The 21115-nt window shown below is 36.3% G+C and overlaps 1 protein-coding gene across 1 annotated transcript; it reads left to right on the top strand.

Annotated features, from left to right (window-relative positions):
- Positions 1-534: 534 nt before the first annotated feature.
- LOC130949124 (uncharacterized) lies at positions 535-1029 on the top strand. Its single transcript, XM_057877941.1, has one exon. It carries the CDS (start codon positions 535-537, stop codon positions 1027-1029), a length of 495 nt encoding a protein of 164 aa, XP_057733924.1.
- The last annotated feature ends 20086 nt before the right edge of the window (positions 1030-21115 follow it).

Raw genomic sequence — 21115 nt, 5'->3', positions numbered from 1 at the left:
TATTGTAGATATTATTTTCTTGTAAAAAATATTAATTCTTCTTCTAAATTTACATTGGAAAAAGAAAAATTTTATAAAGATATTGTATATCTTGTATTCTATAAGGGTACTGTGTCTTTCAAATAATTAATGATTCATAATTTATTTTCAAATTTTTTTAAACTTTTGAAAGAATGAATTTTAATTAATAAGATATGGGATAATTTTTAGCAAAACTCGTTATAAATTATTGGTATTTTATAAATTTATAATGTACAATTGATATTGTTATATTTTATTTATGTAATTATCATATTAAAAATAAAATTGTGGAAAAAAATTATAATTATATGGATCTTAATAAATCTGTTAAAAAACTAACTCCAATAACTATATGTTAATTATTTTTATAGATTAAAAAAATTATATAAAAATTGGCACCTCCATATTAAAATTTCTGGATCCGTTCGTGCTAGCAATATTAGAATCTATCTATTTTATGTAATGTTATAAGACAAAGTGTACTGAATTTTTTTTTCATTAGACATTTTTAAGATGTCAGGTATATTTACGGACATTGAGATGAATGGGCAATACCAGGAGGACGATGACTTTAACCAACAAGAAGAGCTAGTAAGTGACCAAGATACGATGGATGAACATAATGAATTCGAACAAGATTTCGGAGATGAATTTACTGAGGGAGCGTATTTTTCTGAATCTGATCAGTCAGAAGATATCCTTGAAGCTGCTTATGCGGTTGACTCTGTGCAAGACATTACAACTTTGAAATTTAGTGAAAATTTTGTGGGGAAAATTGGCAAATATCACTTTTCTACTTTGCAGCTTGCATTTGATTTTTATCTGAAGTACTCAAAGTCGAAGGGCTTTAGTGCAAGGAAGAGCAAGACCTTCAAGAATAGTATTGGCGAGATTTACAAACAAAAGTTTGTATGTTATAGGCAAGGATTCAGGGAGGAGAAATATTACACGATGGAAAAAAGGAAGAAGGAGCCTAGATTGGAAACAAGAACTGGATGTGAAGCCTGAATGGATGTTAAATTTGTACCAGAAATTGGAAGGTGGCATATTTTTTATTTCTCTAACGAACACAACCATGATCTATTAGATACACAATTCAGTGCTATGTTGCCTGCCCACAGAAAAATGTCAGAGGCAGATATTATGCAAATGATGAACATGCTAAAGTCATGGATTAGCACTTCACAGATATTTGGTCTTCTAACGAGTCAAGCAGGCGGGTATGAATTTGTTGGCTATGGTCCCAGAGATATGTACAATGAGATTGCTCGGTAAAGGCGTCAAATTCCTGGTGATGCAGCACGAGTGTTGAAGAAGTTGGAGGATATGCGGTTGAAGGATCCACAATTATATTTCAAGGCATGTCATGATTCAAGAGGTTTGTTACGTAACTTGTTCTGGTCTAATGGGATTAGCCAACTAGACTACCGACTCTTCGGGGATGTTATTGATTTTGATGTTACGTACAAGAAGAACAAGTATAGTTGTCCATTAGTCATATTCAGCGGGGTTAACCACCACAACCAAACAATTGTTTTTGCTGCTGCGTTAATTGTGGATGAAACTACTGATACATATATTTGGCTCCTGCGTCAGCTCATGTTTGCAATGAAGGGCAAGACCCCGACCTCAATAATAAGTGATGGGGCCATGGCGATTAGGAATGCAGTAAGAGATGTATTTTCTGAAGTCAGACATAGATTATGCGCTTGGCACCTTATTCGAAATGCAACTAAAATGTTGAAAATCCATCGTTTACATCTAAATTCAGAAAAAGCATGTTGGGAGACTACGAGATTCTCGTGTTTAAGCATAAGTGGGTTCATCTTATTGAAGAATTTGGTCTTGAGGATGAGCCGTGGGTGATCAACATGTACGAAGAGAAGCATATGTGGGCTATTGCATATATAAGAGGAAAATTCTTTGCTGGCTTTAGAACTACCTCAAGATGTGAAGGTTTACACTCAGTTGTGGCAAGGTATATGGGGTCGCGGTATGATTTGACAAGTTTTGTAGAGCATTTTCAAAGGTGTGTTGCACACTTGCGCTTTAAAGAATTTAATGTTGATTATGAATCTACACGTGGGGTGCCCATCATGCAAACTTGTATAGAGCTGTTAGAGAGATATGCTGCTGAGTTATATACTCATGAGATATTTCTTTTGTTTCGGCCATTTCTCTCTAGAGCTGGATCAATGCGGGTGCTAAACATAGATAATAATGATGGTTTCATAAAGTACATTGTGTGTAAGTATGGGAGGCCCGATTTTATGTGGACCATTGATTTTCATCAAGAAGATATGATCTTTATGTGTACCTGTTTAAGAATTGAGTCATTTGGAATTTCCTGCGAACATATTGTGAAAGTTCTGGTTGACAAAGATATTTGTGAGATTCCCCAGTCATTGATATTGGATAGATGGACAAAAAAGGTTAAATCAGCACTCAATGATTCAAGTGGGTTCACCAGGGATGCTGTTGTTATTAGTTGTCAAAGTGCCTTGATGGAATTTTCTAAACAATTGGCTGCTGTTGCTGCTAAAGTACCAGAGAGATATGAAGAGACACGTGACCTAATTTTGGGATTGTACTCATCTTACAAGGCTGCAGACGAAGGCACTAATCAACCTCAGTCAGGTGTAGCTAAAAGTAGCAATCCGTATGTGCATCAAAGCGGTGTAGGCTCAGGACAACCATCTAGGAAGAAGCGGCAACATTGTAGTGTTTGCCAAATGGAAGGACATAAGAAGACAACATGTCCTTGGCAAAAGGACATTGACAACAACGTTATTGAAGATGAAGCTAATGGTTCGGATGATGGCGACGTATATCCAGAACCGACGGCTGAGTTAGATAGTGATAATTAGCAACCTTCATATACTTAATATTTTTGCGTAGAGAATCAATTTCATATTTGTATTTATTTATTTTTTGCACTATATTAATGAAATTTTATATATTCTTCCAATAGTCGTGCGTATGCTTTTTAGATAAAATAATTGTCAAATAAATATCGGTTTGCGAAAAAGGGTAAAAAACCGGTCAAACCGACAAAGTAAAGGCTCTGGTCCACTATTTAAAACCGTCAGATTAAAAACCGTTTAAAATCGTTGATTGGCTGGTTTGACCGGACCGTGATATCCGACCGGTTCTTATAAATGACGCCGGTTTGATTAAAAACAACACCAAACGCGTAACGCGTTAACCCACCTTCCCCTAACTCCCTCCCCCCTTCGTTCCTCATTCAGAATCAGAATCAGAAAAGCAAATCTTCAAAGTCTGTAAATTAGGGTTCTACCGGTGCCGTTTGTTGTTGTTGGTGCCTCCGCGGCCTCATCCTTCCCTCTGTCCCGAACCCGTCTCTCATGTAGCTTGACATGTCATCCCCAGCGTCTTCTGGCTTCTCTGGTTGAGGGTTAGAGCTGCTCGCTGTCGTGTTGCCGTCGTCTCGCCGCTCGCCGTCGCCCTCAAATAGAGGAAGAATCATCGCAAGCGCCGTTGTTTCCTCCTCCTCTCGGTCAAGCCGTCATCTGCTTCTCAGCCGTCCTACTTGCCGCGGTCAACATCATCTGTGACCCTCAGTCACGCTGCGTCCTCTATCCTTATAAATGAATCTTAGTTTTATACATAATTGACTTCTTTTTCATTCATTTATGACTCGAGTATTCGTGTTTGATGATGCATAATATAGCCACCTTTGTTCTTTTTTACCTAAAAAAAATAATTCATCAACTGTTAAACAACTACATGTACAGATTTTGTCGCAAATGTTCAGCTTGTAATCTCTGATAACTCCAGTGATGTTACAGGAGTTGAAATAGCTGGTGCTCTCAAGAATGTTCTTGCAATAGCTGTTGGCATAGTAGAAGGTATGAATCTTGGTAACAATTCGATGGCTGCACTTGTTTCACAAGGTTGTTCGGAGATACGATGGCTTGCGACAAAGGTAACTGATCTCGATTTAGGGAGTAATCATATTCATATTGATGACTAATTGAAGGTGCAATGCTTTATAGAACTTCTATTTGTAAATGGCATAAAATGTGTAGTAACCTTGGGGCTTGTTTAGTTTCCATTTTCATTTCTTCGTTTTTAACTTCAGTGTTGCCTGTTTTTAAATTTTTGTGAAGGAAAATAGAAAACAATATTTTCAGTTTTTCCTTTACAATTATGAAAATGGCACACATTAAAACCCAAAATAGAAACCAAACAGGCCTTAAGGCGTTTTCCATTGAAGCATTTCAATTCTTTCTTTCAAATGACTAATCGCTAATTTCACTTTCCTCCGATTGTCTTCCGAAGATGGGTGCAAAGCCTACTACAATAACTGTTCTATCAGGAACTGGAGACATCATGCTTACATGTTTTGTTAATCTTTCACGAAACCGAACAGTTGGTGTTCATCTTGGATTGGGAGAGAAGCTTGAGGACATTCTGAGCTCCATGTCTCAGGTATTATCAGTTAAATTCAAATCTGAGTATTATTAATTGGACATTTATGAGAACATTATTACTGCTTGTGAGCTGAAAATTTCAGATTTAATTGTTTTTTGTCTGGTAATTATTGGTTGGACAATTATGGTGTTTAGGGTTTTTTAATTTGTTATGTTTGGAATATGAAGGATGAGCTTAAGAGAAGCTTGCTAGAATCTATGATGTTAAGGACTCCAACACTTCTTGTTAGAATAATGTTGATGTTCTATTTTGAAAGGCAAAGCTGATTCCTGTTAGCTTTTGATGGATTGCTAGATGGAAAAAAGTATTTTGTATGTCCTCGACCCAATTTTCTTTGTGCTCAGGCTAAATTCCAATTGCTTATATACATACCAACCAAGATTACATTTCAAATTTGTATTGTTTTAAGTTGATCACTGATTTTGATTGAAAATCATATCACTTGCTCATAATATTATAGCAAATGTTAGCTTTTTTGTTGGCTTTGTATAATCTTATACCATTTCTAGGCTTTGTATAATCTTACACCATGCCCCCTTGTATAGTGGTGCAGGCTTATGACTCGATGCCCGGTATAGATGATGTCTCTTGACCTCCCCTTTTTTGAAATCATGTATTGGGGGTCGGGATTTTCAATATTCCCCTGTTTTAAATGATTTTTATGTCTGCTAAATTATTTTGTATTGAAACTCAATTATCCTTCTGTGCTTTTCATCGTGCAGAATGGCAAATTTTCGAGTGATGCAAGTGTCATCCGCGGAGCTGTGAAACAGATGTTCGATATATTGGAGGCTCAGAATGTGGAGCACAACATGAAAGTAACGTTCTTAGAGCTCTACAATGAGGAAATAACGGATCGTGTTGCTCCTGAGGAGACCGTAAAATTTGTAAATGATAACTTTAAAAGTCCTATCGCTCTTATGGAGGATTAGAAAGGGGGCTTCCATTGATAATTCAGGAAGAGTTGATTAAAAATTTGTTACATATATACTTCATATGTCTTAGCAATATAAGATCATATTATTAAAATAAATTGATACATATTGCATTGTGTTTTTTCCTTCTAGTCAACATTTAATAGAGAGGTTAAATCTTGATCAAATGAAAACAATTAAATAGAATGCAAACAAATAAAAAGATTTGGAATTTTTTTAAATAAATTAATTATATAAATTAAAATATAATTCCCAAGATATAATATTTGTATGCCATTGTTGTTGAAATAATAAATGAAAATAACATTACTTCATCAAGATAGTATGATTTTTTTAAACTAAAATATCTATATAGTGCATAGAAATAGAGAAAAATTATAAAGCCACAAAGCGATAAATATCTATTTAACAAGTCATTGAAAAATAACAAAAGAAGTACATCCACCAAACATAACAAATAAATAGGCAATAACCAAAGTATTAAGTTTTATCTAGATTACTATTATAATCTTTACATCTCATGGTTTGTGTGCATATTCCAAAACTCATTGGCGGATGCTATAATTTGTGACTTCTTATGGTTGATCCGACTCCAGAGTAAATGCACAGCGGTTATCATGCGAATATCGTGATCCTCAAGCTGCAATTTATTCATTATAAATTAGTACAAAAAATGGTTGGAGTTATTATTTGGGAGTTCTTTTATAAATGCTCACCTTATTGTTACCATTTGGTTTAAACTCAAAAGTCATATCCATCCACTTCATCACCCAAGTTGCAGAGTTCAAGCTTGAACTACATTGAGGTATATCTTCTGGCCTTGTAATTTTGTAGTCATGAAATTGTTTATTATACTCTTGAATGCCATTATCTTTGTAAAAGTTTGACTTGATGACTTGCTCCAGTGCGTTTGCCTAATTTCATTTAACTAGTTCGATAATAAAAACAAAATATCGGCAAATAAGCTTAGTAAAATTTTTTTAAATCCTTGCTAGTGCCTTGATAACACGTTCACGATAGTGAATTCTGTAATCATTAAAATGGGTGTCCAAGTGATAGATTGTGCGATCGCAAATCGAGATTACCATTAGATACCAGTGGTCACCCTCTTGAATAGGAACATATATCTAGACCATAAAATTTGCCCGTGAGTTATGTTTGTTAATGATGAAAAACTACATCCAACCATGAATATTCAAAAAAATCTTACAAATTTTAAATCAGGAGTAGGTTGCATAAATTTATAAATATAGTGTTCCATCTTCTTCTTTAAATTTATCTTGTTGAAGACATCCACCTAATTCATTAATGCAAACCAATATAACTGTTAGTACATGATAAAGATCAACATTACATTTATAACTTATAATCAGTAAAATTATCTTGTTAGGGGTTGTATAACATATCATAAATCTCGGTGGAAGTTACCACGTTGTCTTGAAACTTACATCAAATTGGTCATCAGTGCATGTCAATGCTGCTAATTCAAGAATCTGAACCATAATCCAAATAAAGTACTCGTTTGTGATTAAAATCAAATGTAAATTAATGAATAGATTATTTGTGTACCTTATCAGTAATGAGTCTGTCAGGTATAAAATGTTCAAAGTCTGATCTAGTTGCTCTGATTGTATCTATTACCACAAGTTCTTCCCTGTATCATTTAAAATCCAAAAACACATTAGATTGGTCCTTATTCATCGAGAACACATATAATATCATATTAACTTACGATGGATCTAGAGAAGCTGAAAATGCATATGCACAGGCCTTTATCTGATCTTCCAAAAGATGCATGGTTGGAGTTGGCATAAATTTATAATACATTGACTACGAATGTTTGACACAAAAGTATTGGCAATACACAACTATATGGTAGCAGTACTCATAAGAGACTAGATAATTAAAGATTAATGTCTAAGTAGTAATTACATCCATAATGAAAAAGAAATAAACAGGTCTTCTATAGCCATTTGTGGATTGGCTCAATGCATAAGACGCCTTGGATTTATTGGATGATTTGGACTCAATCTTCGGCTTTCTAATTCTGCCTGGGGATTGAACGGTAATTTTTTCTGTGTCCCCATAGTGGTCTTACCCTAAGAAAAAAATAGATTCAATAAATTTTTATTATCATTTTAAGAATATAATAGTAAAAAATATGAGTTGTTCTCCATTACTGCACATGCATTACCTTTCATATATTTTTCTTTTTTGTTGCGGCTCTTATAGTTAGGGATACTGGGTTGTCCATATTGCAAAAAGCTTGGTCGGAGTCTCGAAATCATTGTTCAGACTGAGTTGTGAAGTCATTGTCTCAATACGACTTACAGATTCAAGGATTTTATCAATCTGTTCGTCTCAAGCCATGTTTACAACTCTCATTGACTGCAAACATTTTAGGTAAAATAATGTCATATAAATGTAAAAATACAAAAAGAGGGAGAAAAATGTTTATACTATATAGATTGCATAACATAATATAAATTGCATTACTGGTTGTCAAATTAAATTACCTCTATGCTACGGAGGACCTCTTCCACTTTACTAGACAATTCTCACTTTTATTTAGATCCTTGCTTTGAATAACACAGTCATTGATAACTAGGTCATCCTAAAATATGAACACATAACAGATTAAATTACTCATAATACATTCTACTAAAATTTAAAAACCGATTACGTCTTACCTTAGCACTAAGAATTGTAGTTCCAATTTGATCACCAAGATCAACTGTGATAAGATCACAGTCTGTAGCCAGTGACATATTCTGTGTATTACATGCATCATTGATGATTAAATCTTCTTTAGGAGGAATATCCATGATTATAGACAACTGAAGAATATTGTATGAGTAATACTTAAAAGAATTTGTCAACGGATAAAAAAATTAGTCGGATTGAGCACATATATATACATCCAAGAAAGATAACCAAATTTTAATTCTATCTTTTATAAAATTTTTAAATTAAGTGAATAATCTTAAAACTGATTAAGATATCTTATTTTTTGTTAAAATCAATTACAAATCAAATTTTATCTTGATTTTTATTTACAATTTAACAAAGTAAATTTAATTTATTCATATGATTATATCTTATTGGTGGACGAAATTGTGATTCAAATTCTTGTATCATTTGTGATCAATGTTCTAATTATGGCTCTGGTGGAATTCACAACTCCGTTCAACTAACCAGCAAGTGTACTGGGTCGTCCAAGTAATAACCTTACGTGAGTAAGGGTCGAATCCACAGAGATTGTTGGTATGAAGCAAGCTATGGTCATCTTGTAAATCTCAGTTAGAGAGATTAAAGGGGAATTGTGATTATTGGAATAATAAATAAAAAGGAATAATAAAAGGGATAGAAATACTTATGCAGATTCATTGGTAGGAATTTCAGATAAGCGGAATGGAGGTGCTGTAGAGCTCTAGGACGCCTGCTCTCCTATTCCTTCTACCCAATCCTTCTTACTCCTCTCCATGGCAAGCTTTGTATAGGGGTTCACTATCAGCTGTGGCTACTTTCATTCCTCTCGGGGAAATAACCTGTACGGCTGTCACTCGCACAGCTAACCAGTCTGGAGGCATCACCCATGGTTGATAGCTACATCCCATCCTCGCAGTGAAAGCTAATGCACGCACTCTGTCACAGTGCGGCCAATCACCGGTTGGTTCCCGCTCCTACTGGAATAGAATCCCTCTTTTGCGTTTGTCACTAACGCCCAGCAGGTTAAAGTTTGAAGCACGTCACAGTCATTCATGAACGGAATCCTACTCGGAATACCACAGACAAGGTGAGACTTTCCGGATTCCCAGGATCCTACTCGGAACACCACAGACAAGGTTGGACTTTCCGGATCTAGATGAATGCCGCCATCTATCTAGCTTATACCACGAAGATTCTGTTGGGGAACCTAAGAGATATACATTCAAGCCTTGTTACACGCAGAACGGAAGTGGTTGTCAATCACGCGCGTTCATAAGTGAGAATGATGATGAGAGTTATTAGCTCATCACATTCATCATGTTCTTGAGTACGAATGAATATCTTGGAATAAGAATAAGATAGAGAATTGAATAAAAGAAAATAGAACTTCATTAATCTTTGAGGTACAGCAGAGCTCCACACCCTTAATCTATGGTGTGCAGAAACTCCACCGTTGAAAATACATAAGCAAGAGGTTCAGGCATGGCCGAATGGCCAGCCCCCTAAACGTGATCAATGATCTCCTAAGATGAAGAATAAAATAAAACTGAGATCAAAAGATGATTGATACATTAGTAGATCATCCTATTTATAATAAACTAGCTCCTAGGGTTTACATGAGTAAGTAATTGATGCATAAATCCACTTCCGGGGCCCACTTGGTGTGTGCTTGGGCTGAGCTTGATTTATCCACGAGCAGAGGCTCCTCTTGGAGTTGAATTTCGAGTTATGATGTGCTTTGGGCGTTCAACTCCGGATTATGACGTTTTTCTGGCGTTTAACTCCAGAAAGGAGCGTGTACTTGGCGTTCAACGCCAGTTTGCGTCGTCATTCTTCGAATAAAGTATGGACTATTATATATTGCTGGAAAGCCCTGGATGTCTACTTTCCAACGCCGTTGAGAGCGCGCCATTTAGAGTTCTGTAGCTCTAGAAAATCCATTTCGAGTGCAGGGAGGTCAGAATCCAACAGCATCAGCAGTCCTTTTGTCAGCCTTTTTCAGAGTTTTGCTCAAATCCCTCAATTTCAGTCAGAATTTACCTGAAATCACAGAAAAACACACAAACTCATAGTAAAGTCCAGAAATGTGAATTTAACATAAAACTAATGAAAACATCCCTAAAAGTAGCTCAAACTTACTAAAAACTATATAAAACAATGCCAAAAAGCGTATAAATTATCCGCTCATCACAACACCAAACTTAAATTGTTGCTTGTCCCCAAGCAACTGAAAATCAAATAGGATAAAAAGAAGAGAATATACTATAAAGTCCAAGATATCAATGAATATAAATTTAATTACATGAGCGGGACTTGTAGCTTTTTGCTTCTGAACAGTTTTGGCATCTCACTTTTTCCTTTGAAGTTCAGAGTGATTGGCATCTTTAGGAACTTAGAATTTCAGATAGTGTTATTGACTTTCCTAGTTAAGCATGTTGATTCTTGAACACAGCTACTTTTGAGTCTTGGCCGTGGCCCTAAGCACTTTGTCTTCCAGTATTACCACCGGATACATAAATGCCACAGACACATAACTGGGTGAACCTTTTCAGATTGTGACTCAGCTTTGCTAGAGTCCCCAGTTAGTGGTGTCCAGAGCTCTTAAGCACACTCTTTTGCCTTGGATCACGACTTTAACCACTCAGTCTCAAGCTTTTCACTTGGACCTTCATGACACAAGCACATGGTTAGGGACAGCTTGGTTTAGCCGCTTAGGCCTGGATTTAATTTCCTTGGGCCCTCCTATCCATTGATGCTCAAAGCCTTGGATCCTTTTTACCCTTGCCTTTTGGTTTTAAGGGCTATTGGCTTTTTCTATTGCTCCTTCTTTTTCTATATACTCTTTTTAGATCTCTTCTCTTTTTTTTTTTTTTTTTCTTCACTGCTTTTTCTTGCTTCAAGAATCAATTCCATGAATTTTTCAGATCATCAATAACATCTCTCTTTGTTCATCATTCTTTCAAGAACCAACAATTTTAACACTCATAAACAACAAGATCCAAAGACATATGCACTGTTCATTCATTCATTCAGAAAACAAAAGCATTGTAACCACATCAAAATAATTAAACTAAATTCAATAATAATTTCGAAAATTATGTACTTCTTGTTCTTTTGAATTAAAACATTTTTCTTTTAAGAGAGGTGAAGGACTAATGGATTTTATTCATAGCTTTAAGGCATGGTTACATACTAATGATCATGAAATAAAGACACAAAACATAGATAAACATAATAATTAAAAACCGAAAACAGAAAGAAATAAAGAACAAGGAATGAATCCACCTCTAGTGGCGTCTTCTTCTTGAAGGACCAATGATGTTCTTCAACTCTTCTATGTCCCTTCCTTGCCTTTGTTGCTCCTCCCTCATTGCTCTTTGATCTTCTCTTATTTCTTGAAGAGTGAGGGCGTGCTCATGGTGTTCCACCCTTAGTTGTTCCACATTATGGCTCAAATCTTCCAAGGAGGTGCTAAGTTGCTCCCAATAGTTGTTGGGAGGAAAGTGCATTTGAGGCATTTGTTGATGGTGAACCTCCTCTTGTTCTCCTTGAGGCCGTGAGGAACTTCCCTTGTTTGCTCCATCCTTTTCTTGGTGATGGGCTTGTCTTCTTCTATGGAGGCATCTCCATCTATGATAACTCCGGCTGAATAACATAGATGGCATATGAGGTGAGGGAATGCTAGCCGTGCCATGTATGAAGGTTTGTCAGCTATTTTGTAGAGTTCATTGGCTATGACTTCATGAACCTCTACTTCTTCACCAATCATGATGCTATGAACCATGATGGCCCGATCCACAGTAACTTCAGATCGGTTGCTTGTAGGGATGATGGATCTTTGAATGAACTCCAACCATCCTCTAGCTACAGGCTTGAGGTCCAGTCTTCTTAGTTGGACTGGCTTGCCTTTGGAGTCTACTCTCCATTGGGCGCCTTCCACACATATGTCCATAAGGACTTGGTCCAACCTTTGGTTAAAGTTGACCCTTCTTGTGTAGGGGTGTTCATCACCTTGCATCATAGGCAAATGAAACGCCAACCTCACATTTTCCGGACTAAAATCCAAGTATTTCCCCCTAACCATTGTGAGATAATTCTTTGGGCTTGGGTTCATGCTTTGGTCATGGTTTCTAGTGATCCATGCATTGGCATAGAACTCTTGAACCATTAAAATTCCAACTTGTTGTATGGGGTTGGCTATGACTTCCCAACCTCTTCTTTGAATTTCAAGTCGGATTTCCGGATACTCATTCTTCTTGAGTTTGAAAGGGACCTCATGGATCACTTTCTTCTTTGCCACAACATCATAGAAGTGGTCTTGGTGGCTCTTGGAGATGAATCTCTCCTTCTCCCATGACTCGGAAGTGGAAGCTTTTGCCTTCCCTTTTCCTTTTCTTGAGGAAACTCCGGCCTTGGGTGCCATTGATGGTGAATGAAAAATAAAAAGCTTAGGCTTTTTACCACACCAAACTTAAAATTTACTTGTCCCCAAGCAAAAGAAAGAAGAGTAGAAGAAGAAGAAGAAAATATGGAGAGAGGAGAAGAGAGGTTCGGTTATGTGGGAGAATGTGGGTTTGTGTTGTGTGAAAATGTAAAAGAAAAGAAGGGTATTTATAGGGAGGGGGGAGGGTATAGGTTCGGCCATTTTGGGTGGGAAAGGGTGGGAAATTGAATTTGAATTTTTATGGAGGTAGGTGGGGTGTATGGGGAAGAGGGGTATGATGTGAATGGTGAATGGGGTAATTGGGAAGAGGAATTGAGGTGATAGGTGAAGGTTTTTGGGAAGTGTGACATTGAGAATGAGATTTGGATTAGAAGAGTGTGATTAGGATTAAAAGGAATGTGGTAGGTGGGGATCCTGTGGGGTCCACAGATCCTGAGGTGAGGATCCTGTGGGGTCCACAGATCCTGAGGTGAAAACAAATACCATTCCTTCACCATATAGGCATGTAACATGCCTTGATGCATCATTCTGGCGTTCAAACGCCCATTGATGCTAGTTCTGGGCGTTAAACGCCCATGTTATGCATGATTCTGGCGTTGAACGCCAGTTTCATGCTTGTTTCTGGCGTTCAGCGCCAGATTGTCCTCTGTGTGCGCATCCTGGCGTTAAACGCCAGGTTGTTGCTTGTTTTGGGCGTTCAACGCCAGAAAGATGCTCTGTTCTGGCGTTGAACGCCAGAAAGATGCTCCTTCTGGGCGTTGAACGCCAGCCTGTGCGCCTCCAGGGTGAAAAAATTTTTTCTTCTGTTTTTGACTCTGTTTTTAATTTTTTTTTATTTTTTTCGTGACTCCTCATGATCATGTACCTAATAAAACACAAAAATAACAAAGAAACAAAATAAAATAAAATTAGATGAATAAAATTGGGTTGCCTCCCAACAAGCGCTTCTTTAATGTCAATAGCTTGACAGTGGCTCTCATGGAGCCACATAGTGATCAGGTCAATTTAGTGTGTAGTGTTCCCAACACCAAACTTAGAGTTTGGATATGGGGTTTGAACACCAAACTTAGAGTTTGGTTGTGGCCTCACAACACCAAACTTAGAGTTTAACTGTGGAGGCTCTTCTTGACTCTGAACTGAGAGAAGCTCTTCATGCTTACTCTCTTTTGTCATAGAGGGATGGCCATGTGCTTGAAACACAAGGTAGTCCCCATTCAATTGAAGGACTAACTCACCTCTGTTGACATCTATCACAGCTCCTGCTGTGGCTAGGAAAGGTCTTCCTAGGATGATGCATTCATCATCTTCCTTCCTAGTATCTAGGATTATGAAATCAGTAGGGATGTAAAGGCCTTCAACCTTTACTAGCACGTCCTCTACTAATCCATAAGCTTGTCTTATGGACTTATCTGCCAATTGTAATGAGAACAAGGCAGGTTGTACCTCAATGATCCCCATCTTCTCCATTACAGAGAGTGGCATAAGATTTATCCCTGACCCCAGATCACATAGAGCTTTTTCAAAGCTCATGGTGCCAATGGTACAAGGTATTAAGAACTTGCCAGGATCTTGTTTCTTTTGAGGTAGAGTTTTCTGAATCCAAGTGTCTAGTTCACTAATGAGTAAGGGAGGTTTACTTTCCCAAGTCTCATTACCAAACAGTTTGGCATTCAGCTTCATGATAGCTCCTAAATATAGAGCAGCTTGCTCTCCAATCACATCTTCATCCTCTTCAGAGGATGAATATTCTTCAGAGCTCATGAATGGCAGAAGGAGATTTAATGGGATCTCTATGGTCTCTAGATGAGCCTCAGATTCCTCTGGATCCTTAATAGGAAACTCCTTCATGCTTGAAGGACGTCCCAGGAGGTCTTTCTCCTTAGGATTTTCGTCCTCCTCCTCCCTAGTGCATTCGGTCACTTTGATTAAATCAATGGCCTTGCACTCTCCTTTTGGATTCTCTTCTGTATTGCTTGGGAGAATACTGGGAGGAGTTTCAATAACTTTCTTACTCAGCTGGCCCACTTGTGCTTCCAGATTTCTAATGGAAGATCTGGTTTCATTCATGAAACTGAAAGTAGCCTTTGACAGATCAGAGACTATGTTGGCTAAATTAGAATTGTTTTGTTCAGAGTTCTCTGTCTGTTGCTGAGAAGATGATGGATATGGCTTACTATTATTCAGCCTTGCACGTCCACCATTGTTAAAACCTTGATGGGGTTTTTGTTGATCCTTCCAGGAGAAATTTGGATGATTTCTCCATGATGAGTTATAGGTGTTTCCATAAGGTTCACCTAAGTAATTAACTTCTGCCATGGCAGGGTTTTCAGGATCATAAGCTTCTTCAGAAGCTACCTCTCTAGTACTATTGGATGCATGTTGCAATCCATTCAGATTCTGAGAGATCATGTTGACCTGTTGAGTCAACATTTGTTCTGAGCCAATATGGCATTCAGAGCATCAATTCAAGAACTCCTTTCTTCTGAGGTACCCCATTGTTCACGGAATTCCTCTCAGAGGTGTACATGAACTGGTTGTTTGCAACCATGTCAATGAGTTCTTGAGCCTCTTCAGGCGTTTTCTTCAGGTGAATAGATCCACCTGCAGAGTGGTCCAATGACATTTTCGAAAATTCAGAGAGACCATAATAGAATATATCTAATATGGTCCATTCAGAAAACATGTCAGATGGACATCTCTTGGTCAGCTGCTTGTATCTTTCCCAAGCTTCATAGAGGGATTCACCATCTTTTTGTTTGAAGGTTTGAACATCCACTCTCAGCTTGCTCAGCTTTTGAGGAGGAAAGAACTTGTCTAAGAATGCAGTGACAAGCTTATCCCATGAGTCCAGGCTATCCTTGGGTTGTGAATCCAACCATACTCTAGCTCTGTCTCTTACAGCAAAAGGGAAAAGCAAGAGTCTGTAGACTTCAGGATTAACTCCATTTGTCTTTACAGTGTCACAGATCTGCAAGAACTCAGTTAAAAACTGATAAGGATCTTCAGATGGAAGTCCATAAAACTTGCAGTTTTGTTGCATCAATGCAACTAGTTGAGGCTTAAGCTCAAAGTTATTGGCTCCTATGGCAGGAATGGAGATGCTTCTTCCATCAAACTTGGATGTTGGCTTTGTGAAGTCACCAAGCATTCTCCTTGCATTATTATTATAATTTTCGGCCATCTCTTCCTCTTTGTTCGAAATTTTCTAAAAGGTTGCTTCTGGATTGTTGTAATTTAGCTTCTTTTAATTTTCTCTTCAGAGTCCTTTCAGGTTCTGGATCAACTTCAACAAGAGTGCCTTTGTCCCTGTTCCTGCTCATATGAAAGAAAAGGGAACACAAAAAAAAGAAAGAAGGAATCCTCTATGTCACAGTATAGAGATTCCTTTATGTTAGTAGAAAAAGAAAGGGGTAGAAGAAGAGGAATGGATTCGGATTTTTGATGAAGAGGGGTGAAGAGAAGTGTTAGTAATTAAATAATTAAATAGAAGAGGAAGAGAGAAGAGAAATTTCGAAAATAATTTTTGAAAAGGAGTTAGTGATTTTCGAAAATTAGAGATAAAATGTAATTAAAATTAAAACATGAAATAATTAATTAATTAAAAAGAACTTTTTGAAAAAGAGAGAGATATTTTCGAAAATAGAAGAGGAAAAAGTAGTTAGGTGGTTTTGAAAAAGATAAGAAACAAACAAAAAGTTAGTTAGTTGATTGAAAAAGATTTGAAATCAAAATTTAAAAAGATAAGAAGATAGTAAGTTGGATAAGATATTTTAAAATCAAATTTTGAAAAAGGTAAAATTTTTGAAAAAGATAAAATTTTTTTTGAAAAAGATAAGATAAAAGATAAAAAGATTTAATTCAAAAAAAATTTTGAAATTATTTACTTCACTAACAAGAAACTACAAGATAAGATTCTAGAACTTAAAGATTGAACCTTTCTTAACAAGAAAGTAACAAACTTCAAATTTTTGAACCAATCACATTAATTATTAGTGAATTTTCGAAAATTACATATAAAGATAAGAAAAAGAATTTGAAAATATTTGAAAAATATTTTTGAAATTTTTGAAAATAAATAAAAAATTTTGAAAAAGATATAATTTTGAAAAAGATTTTGAAAAGATAAGATTTTTAAAATTGAAATTTTGACTTGACTTGTAAGAAACAACTAATTTTAAAAATCTTTTGACCAAGTCAACCCAAAATTTCGAAATTGTGGAGGGAAATAAGGAAAAGATATTTTTGATTTTTGAATTTTTAAGGAAAAACACAAAAATGACCCAAAACATGGAAATTTTGGATCAAGACACAAGATGCATGCAAGAATGCTATGAATGTCAAGATGAACACCAAGAACACTTTGAAGATCATGATGAACATCAAGAACATATTTTTGAAAAATTTTGATGCAAAGAAAACATGCAAGACACCAAACTTAGAAATTTTTAATGTATGAAAAATATGAATGCAAAAATGCACATGAAAAACAAGAAAAGACACAAAACAAGAAATCATCAAGATCAAACAAGAAGACTTGTCAAGAACAACTTGAAGATCATGAAGAACACTATGAATGCATGGGATTTTCGAAAAATGCAAGAAAAATTTTTTAAAAGCATGCAATTGACACCAAACTTAAAATTTAACACAAGACTCAAACAAGAAACACAAAATAATTTTTTATTTTTATGATTTTCTAATTTTTTTGGATTTTTATTAATTATTTTCGAAAATAAGGTTTTGAAAAAACGAAAAATAAAAGAAAAAAAATTTTTGAAAAAGATTTTTGAAAAGAAAATTACCTAATCTGAGCAACAAGATGAACCGTCAGTTGTCCATACTCAAACAATCCCCGGCAACGGCGCCAAAAACTTGGTGTTGTTGCCGGATTAAAAACTTGGCACCATTGTGGTTTGGAAACAATTGTTTGAATTGTTGTTCGAAATTGATTGTTCCCCGGCAACGGCGCCAAAAACTTGGTGGACGAAATTGTGATTCAAATTCTTGTATCATTTGTGATCAATGTTCTAATTATGGCTCTGGTGGAATTCACAACTCCGTTCAACTAACCAGCAAGTGTACTGGGTCGTCCAAGTAATAACCTTACGTGAGTAAGGGTCGAATCCACAGAGATTGTTGGTATGAAGCAAGCTATGGTCATCTTGTAAATCTCAGTTAGAGAGATTAAAGGGGAATTGTGATTATTGGAATAATAAATAAAAAGGAATAATAAAAGGGATAGAAATACTTATGCAGATTCATTGGTAGGAATTTCAGATAAGCGGAATGGAGGTGCTGTAGAGCTCTAGGACGCCTGCTCTCCTATTCCTTCTACCCAATCCTTCTTACTCCTCTCCATGGCAAGCTTTGTATAGGGGTTCACTATCAGCTGTGGCTACTTTCATTCCTCTCGGGGAAATAACCTGTACGGCTGTCACTCGCACAGCTAACCAGTCTGGAGGCATCACCCATGGTTGATAGCTACATCCCATCCTCGCAGTGAAAGCTAATGCACGCACTCTGTCACAGTGCGGCCAATCACCGGTTGGTTCCCGCTCCTACTGGAATAGAATCCCTCTTTTGCGTTTGTCACTAACGCCCAGCAGGTTAAAGTTTGAAGCACGTCACAGTCATTCATGAACGGAATCCTACTCGGAATACCACAGACAAGGTGAGACTTTCCGGATTCCCAGGATCCTACTCGGAACACCACAGACAAGGTTGGACTTTCCGGATCTAGATGAATGCCGCCATCTATCTAGCTTATACCACGAAGATTCTGTTGGGGAACCTAAGAGATATACATTCAAGCCTTGTTACACGCAGAACGGAAGTGGTTGTCAATCACGCGCGTTCATAAGTGAGAATGATGATGAGAGTTATTAGCTCATCACATTCATCATGTTCTTGAGTACGAATGAATATCTTGGAATAAGAATAAGATAGAGAATTGAATAAAAGAAAATAGAACTTCATTAATCTTTGAGGTACAGCAGAGCTCCACACCCTTAATCTATGGTGTGCAGAAACTCCACCGTTGAAAATACATAAGCAAGAGGTTCAGGCATGGCCGAATGGCCAGCCCCCTAAACGTGATCAATGATCTCCTAAGATGAAGAATAAAATAAAACTGAGATCAAAAGATGATTGATACATTAGTAGATCATCCTATTTATAATAAACTAGCTCCTAGGGTTTACATGAGTAAGTAATTGATGCATAAATCCACTTCCGGGGCCCACTTGGTGTGTGCTTGGGCTGAGCTTGATTTATCCACGAGCAGAGGCTCCTCTTGGAGTTGAATTTCGAGTTATGATGTGCTTTGGGCGTTCAACTCCGGATTATGACGTTTTTCTGGCGTTTAACTCCAGAAAGGAGCGTGTACTTGGCGTTCAACGCCAGTTTGCGTCGTCATTCTTCGAATAAAGTATGGACTATTATATATTGCTGGAAAGCCCTGGATGTCTACTTTCCAACGCCGTTGAGAGCGCGCCATTTAGAGTTCTGTAGCTCCAGAAAATCCATTTCGAGTGCAGGGAGGTCAGAATCCAACAGCATCAGCAGTCCTTTTGTCAGCCTTTTTCAGAGTTTTGCTCAAATCCCTCAATTTCAGTCAGAATTTACCTGAAATCACAGAAAAACACACAAACTCATAGTAAAGTCCAGAAATGTGAATTTAACATAAAAACTAATGAAAACATCCCTAAAAGTAGCTCAAACTTACTAAAAACTATATAAAAACAATGCCAAAAAGCGTATAAATTATCCGCTCATCACTTATCTTTAATTATTTTTAAGTAGATAAATAATCAAATAATAATAATAATAATAAGATTAGACGCATCAGATTAATAATTAAATAAAAACATATTCAAAACTTGTTTGATAGGCACTATACGTAATCAAGCCCCCACCAATCGATTGAAATAATAATTGTGGATACTTCAATCGATTGCACTTAGAAAATAATCGATTGAACCAGTAATTAAGTGTACTTCAATCGATTAAAATAACAATACAATCGATTGAAAATGAAATTGAGGATAATTCAATCGATTGAATTTTGAAAACAATTGATTGAACCAGTAATTAAGTGTATTTCAATGGATTGCAATAACAATACAATCGATTGGAAATAATAATTGTGGATACTTCAATCGATTGCACTTAGAAAATAATCGATTGAATCAGTAATTAATTGTCCTTCAATCGATTACAATAACAATATAATCGATTGAAAATGAAATTGAGGATAATTCAATCGATTGAATTTAGAAAACAATCTATTGAACCAGTAATTAAGTGTATTTCAATCGATTACAATTACAATACAATCGATTGAAAATGAAATTGAGGATAATTCAATCGATTGAATTAAAAACCAATCGATTGATACAGTAATTAAGTGTACTCCAATCGATTACAATAACAAAACAATCGATTGGAACAATGTTTAAGTATACTTCAATCGATTGCACTAAGAAAACAATCGATTGAATCAGCAATTGAGGGTACATCAATCGATTTCACTACCAAAATAATCGATTGAATCCATTAAAACACCTGATTGCAAGCATTCTTCAATTGATTGCTTTCAAGACTTGATTGCATAATCCAAGAGTTTAAATAGATTATGCAGTAAAATCATAAAAACTCTACATATGACTTATAAAAATGTACAAAAGTCCTACTGAATATTCAAGAACTCTACCTGTGAATTAAGTTCCTAGATTTACATGCACAGATAAGATATTTTTTGCTACTTTAGCTTCTTTGTATAATAAGAAAGTTAGATTGTCATAATACTTTCTTTAAAAAGAAAATATGCTTAAAAAGGTTGCACTACCTAATAAAAGCACAAGAAATTTTTGCCCTCATGTATGAAATTGGCAGAATAAGACACTAGTAAAGATGTCAGTGCTATGCTTCATGATCAGCAGAACAAAGTCCTAAGATTGAATTGATATCAACATTAGTATTCACTAATCATCATGTTGGCACCAACTGTTGTAATAGTAGCAGCATCAATAAACTTTCACCATGGAAATAACTTGCAAGAACTTATGCTTCTGTTGGATCTCATGAACCAGTGAGAAAGTTACAATCAATTCCAAAGTAAAATTCATAATATGATTTACAGGGATGAAATCATTTAAAATTGTCAAAATACCCAATGAACAATAATACCTAGGACTCTCAAAAGTGACATGACACATTTCATGATACAGTCAAAATAACACCTAGATTTTATTCTATGAGTTTTTTGTAACTCACTAACATTAACTCTCATCCAAGCATCAATGGGGATTATAGGATCAGGTGGAGTTCTAAATAACAATTTCTTCATGGTCCAGGCCTTGGGATAATGCCCCTTGGGTTTGTGATGCCTAGATTAGTGTAAAGAAGATCGATTGCTTCTCCTTGACGATTGATAGCTTCAGTTTGCCTATCTTGACGCTGCCTCATATAAGCAAATTATCCCTCCATATATACTCTCATGCTTTGCAATTCATCCATCAAATCTCGCATTGTTGGCGAAGGAGGGGGTGGT

This window comes from Arachis stenosperma, chromosome 9 (assembly GCF_014773155.1).
Source record: "Arachis stenosperma cultivar V10309 chromosome 9, arast.V10309.gnm1.PFL2, whole genome shotgun sequence".
NCBI classification, from domain to species: Eukaryota; Viridiplantae; Streptophyta; class Magnoliopsida; order Fabales; family Fabaceae; genus Arachis; species Arachis stenosperma.
This window is presented reverse-complemented; position numbering and strand designations above follow the sequence as displayed.

Coding starts and splice junctions, on each gene's coding strand:
- LOC130949124 (XM_057877941.1), top strand. CDS start 535: ATGTCAGGTATATTTACGGACATTGAGATGAATGGGCAATACCAGGAG.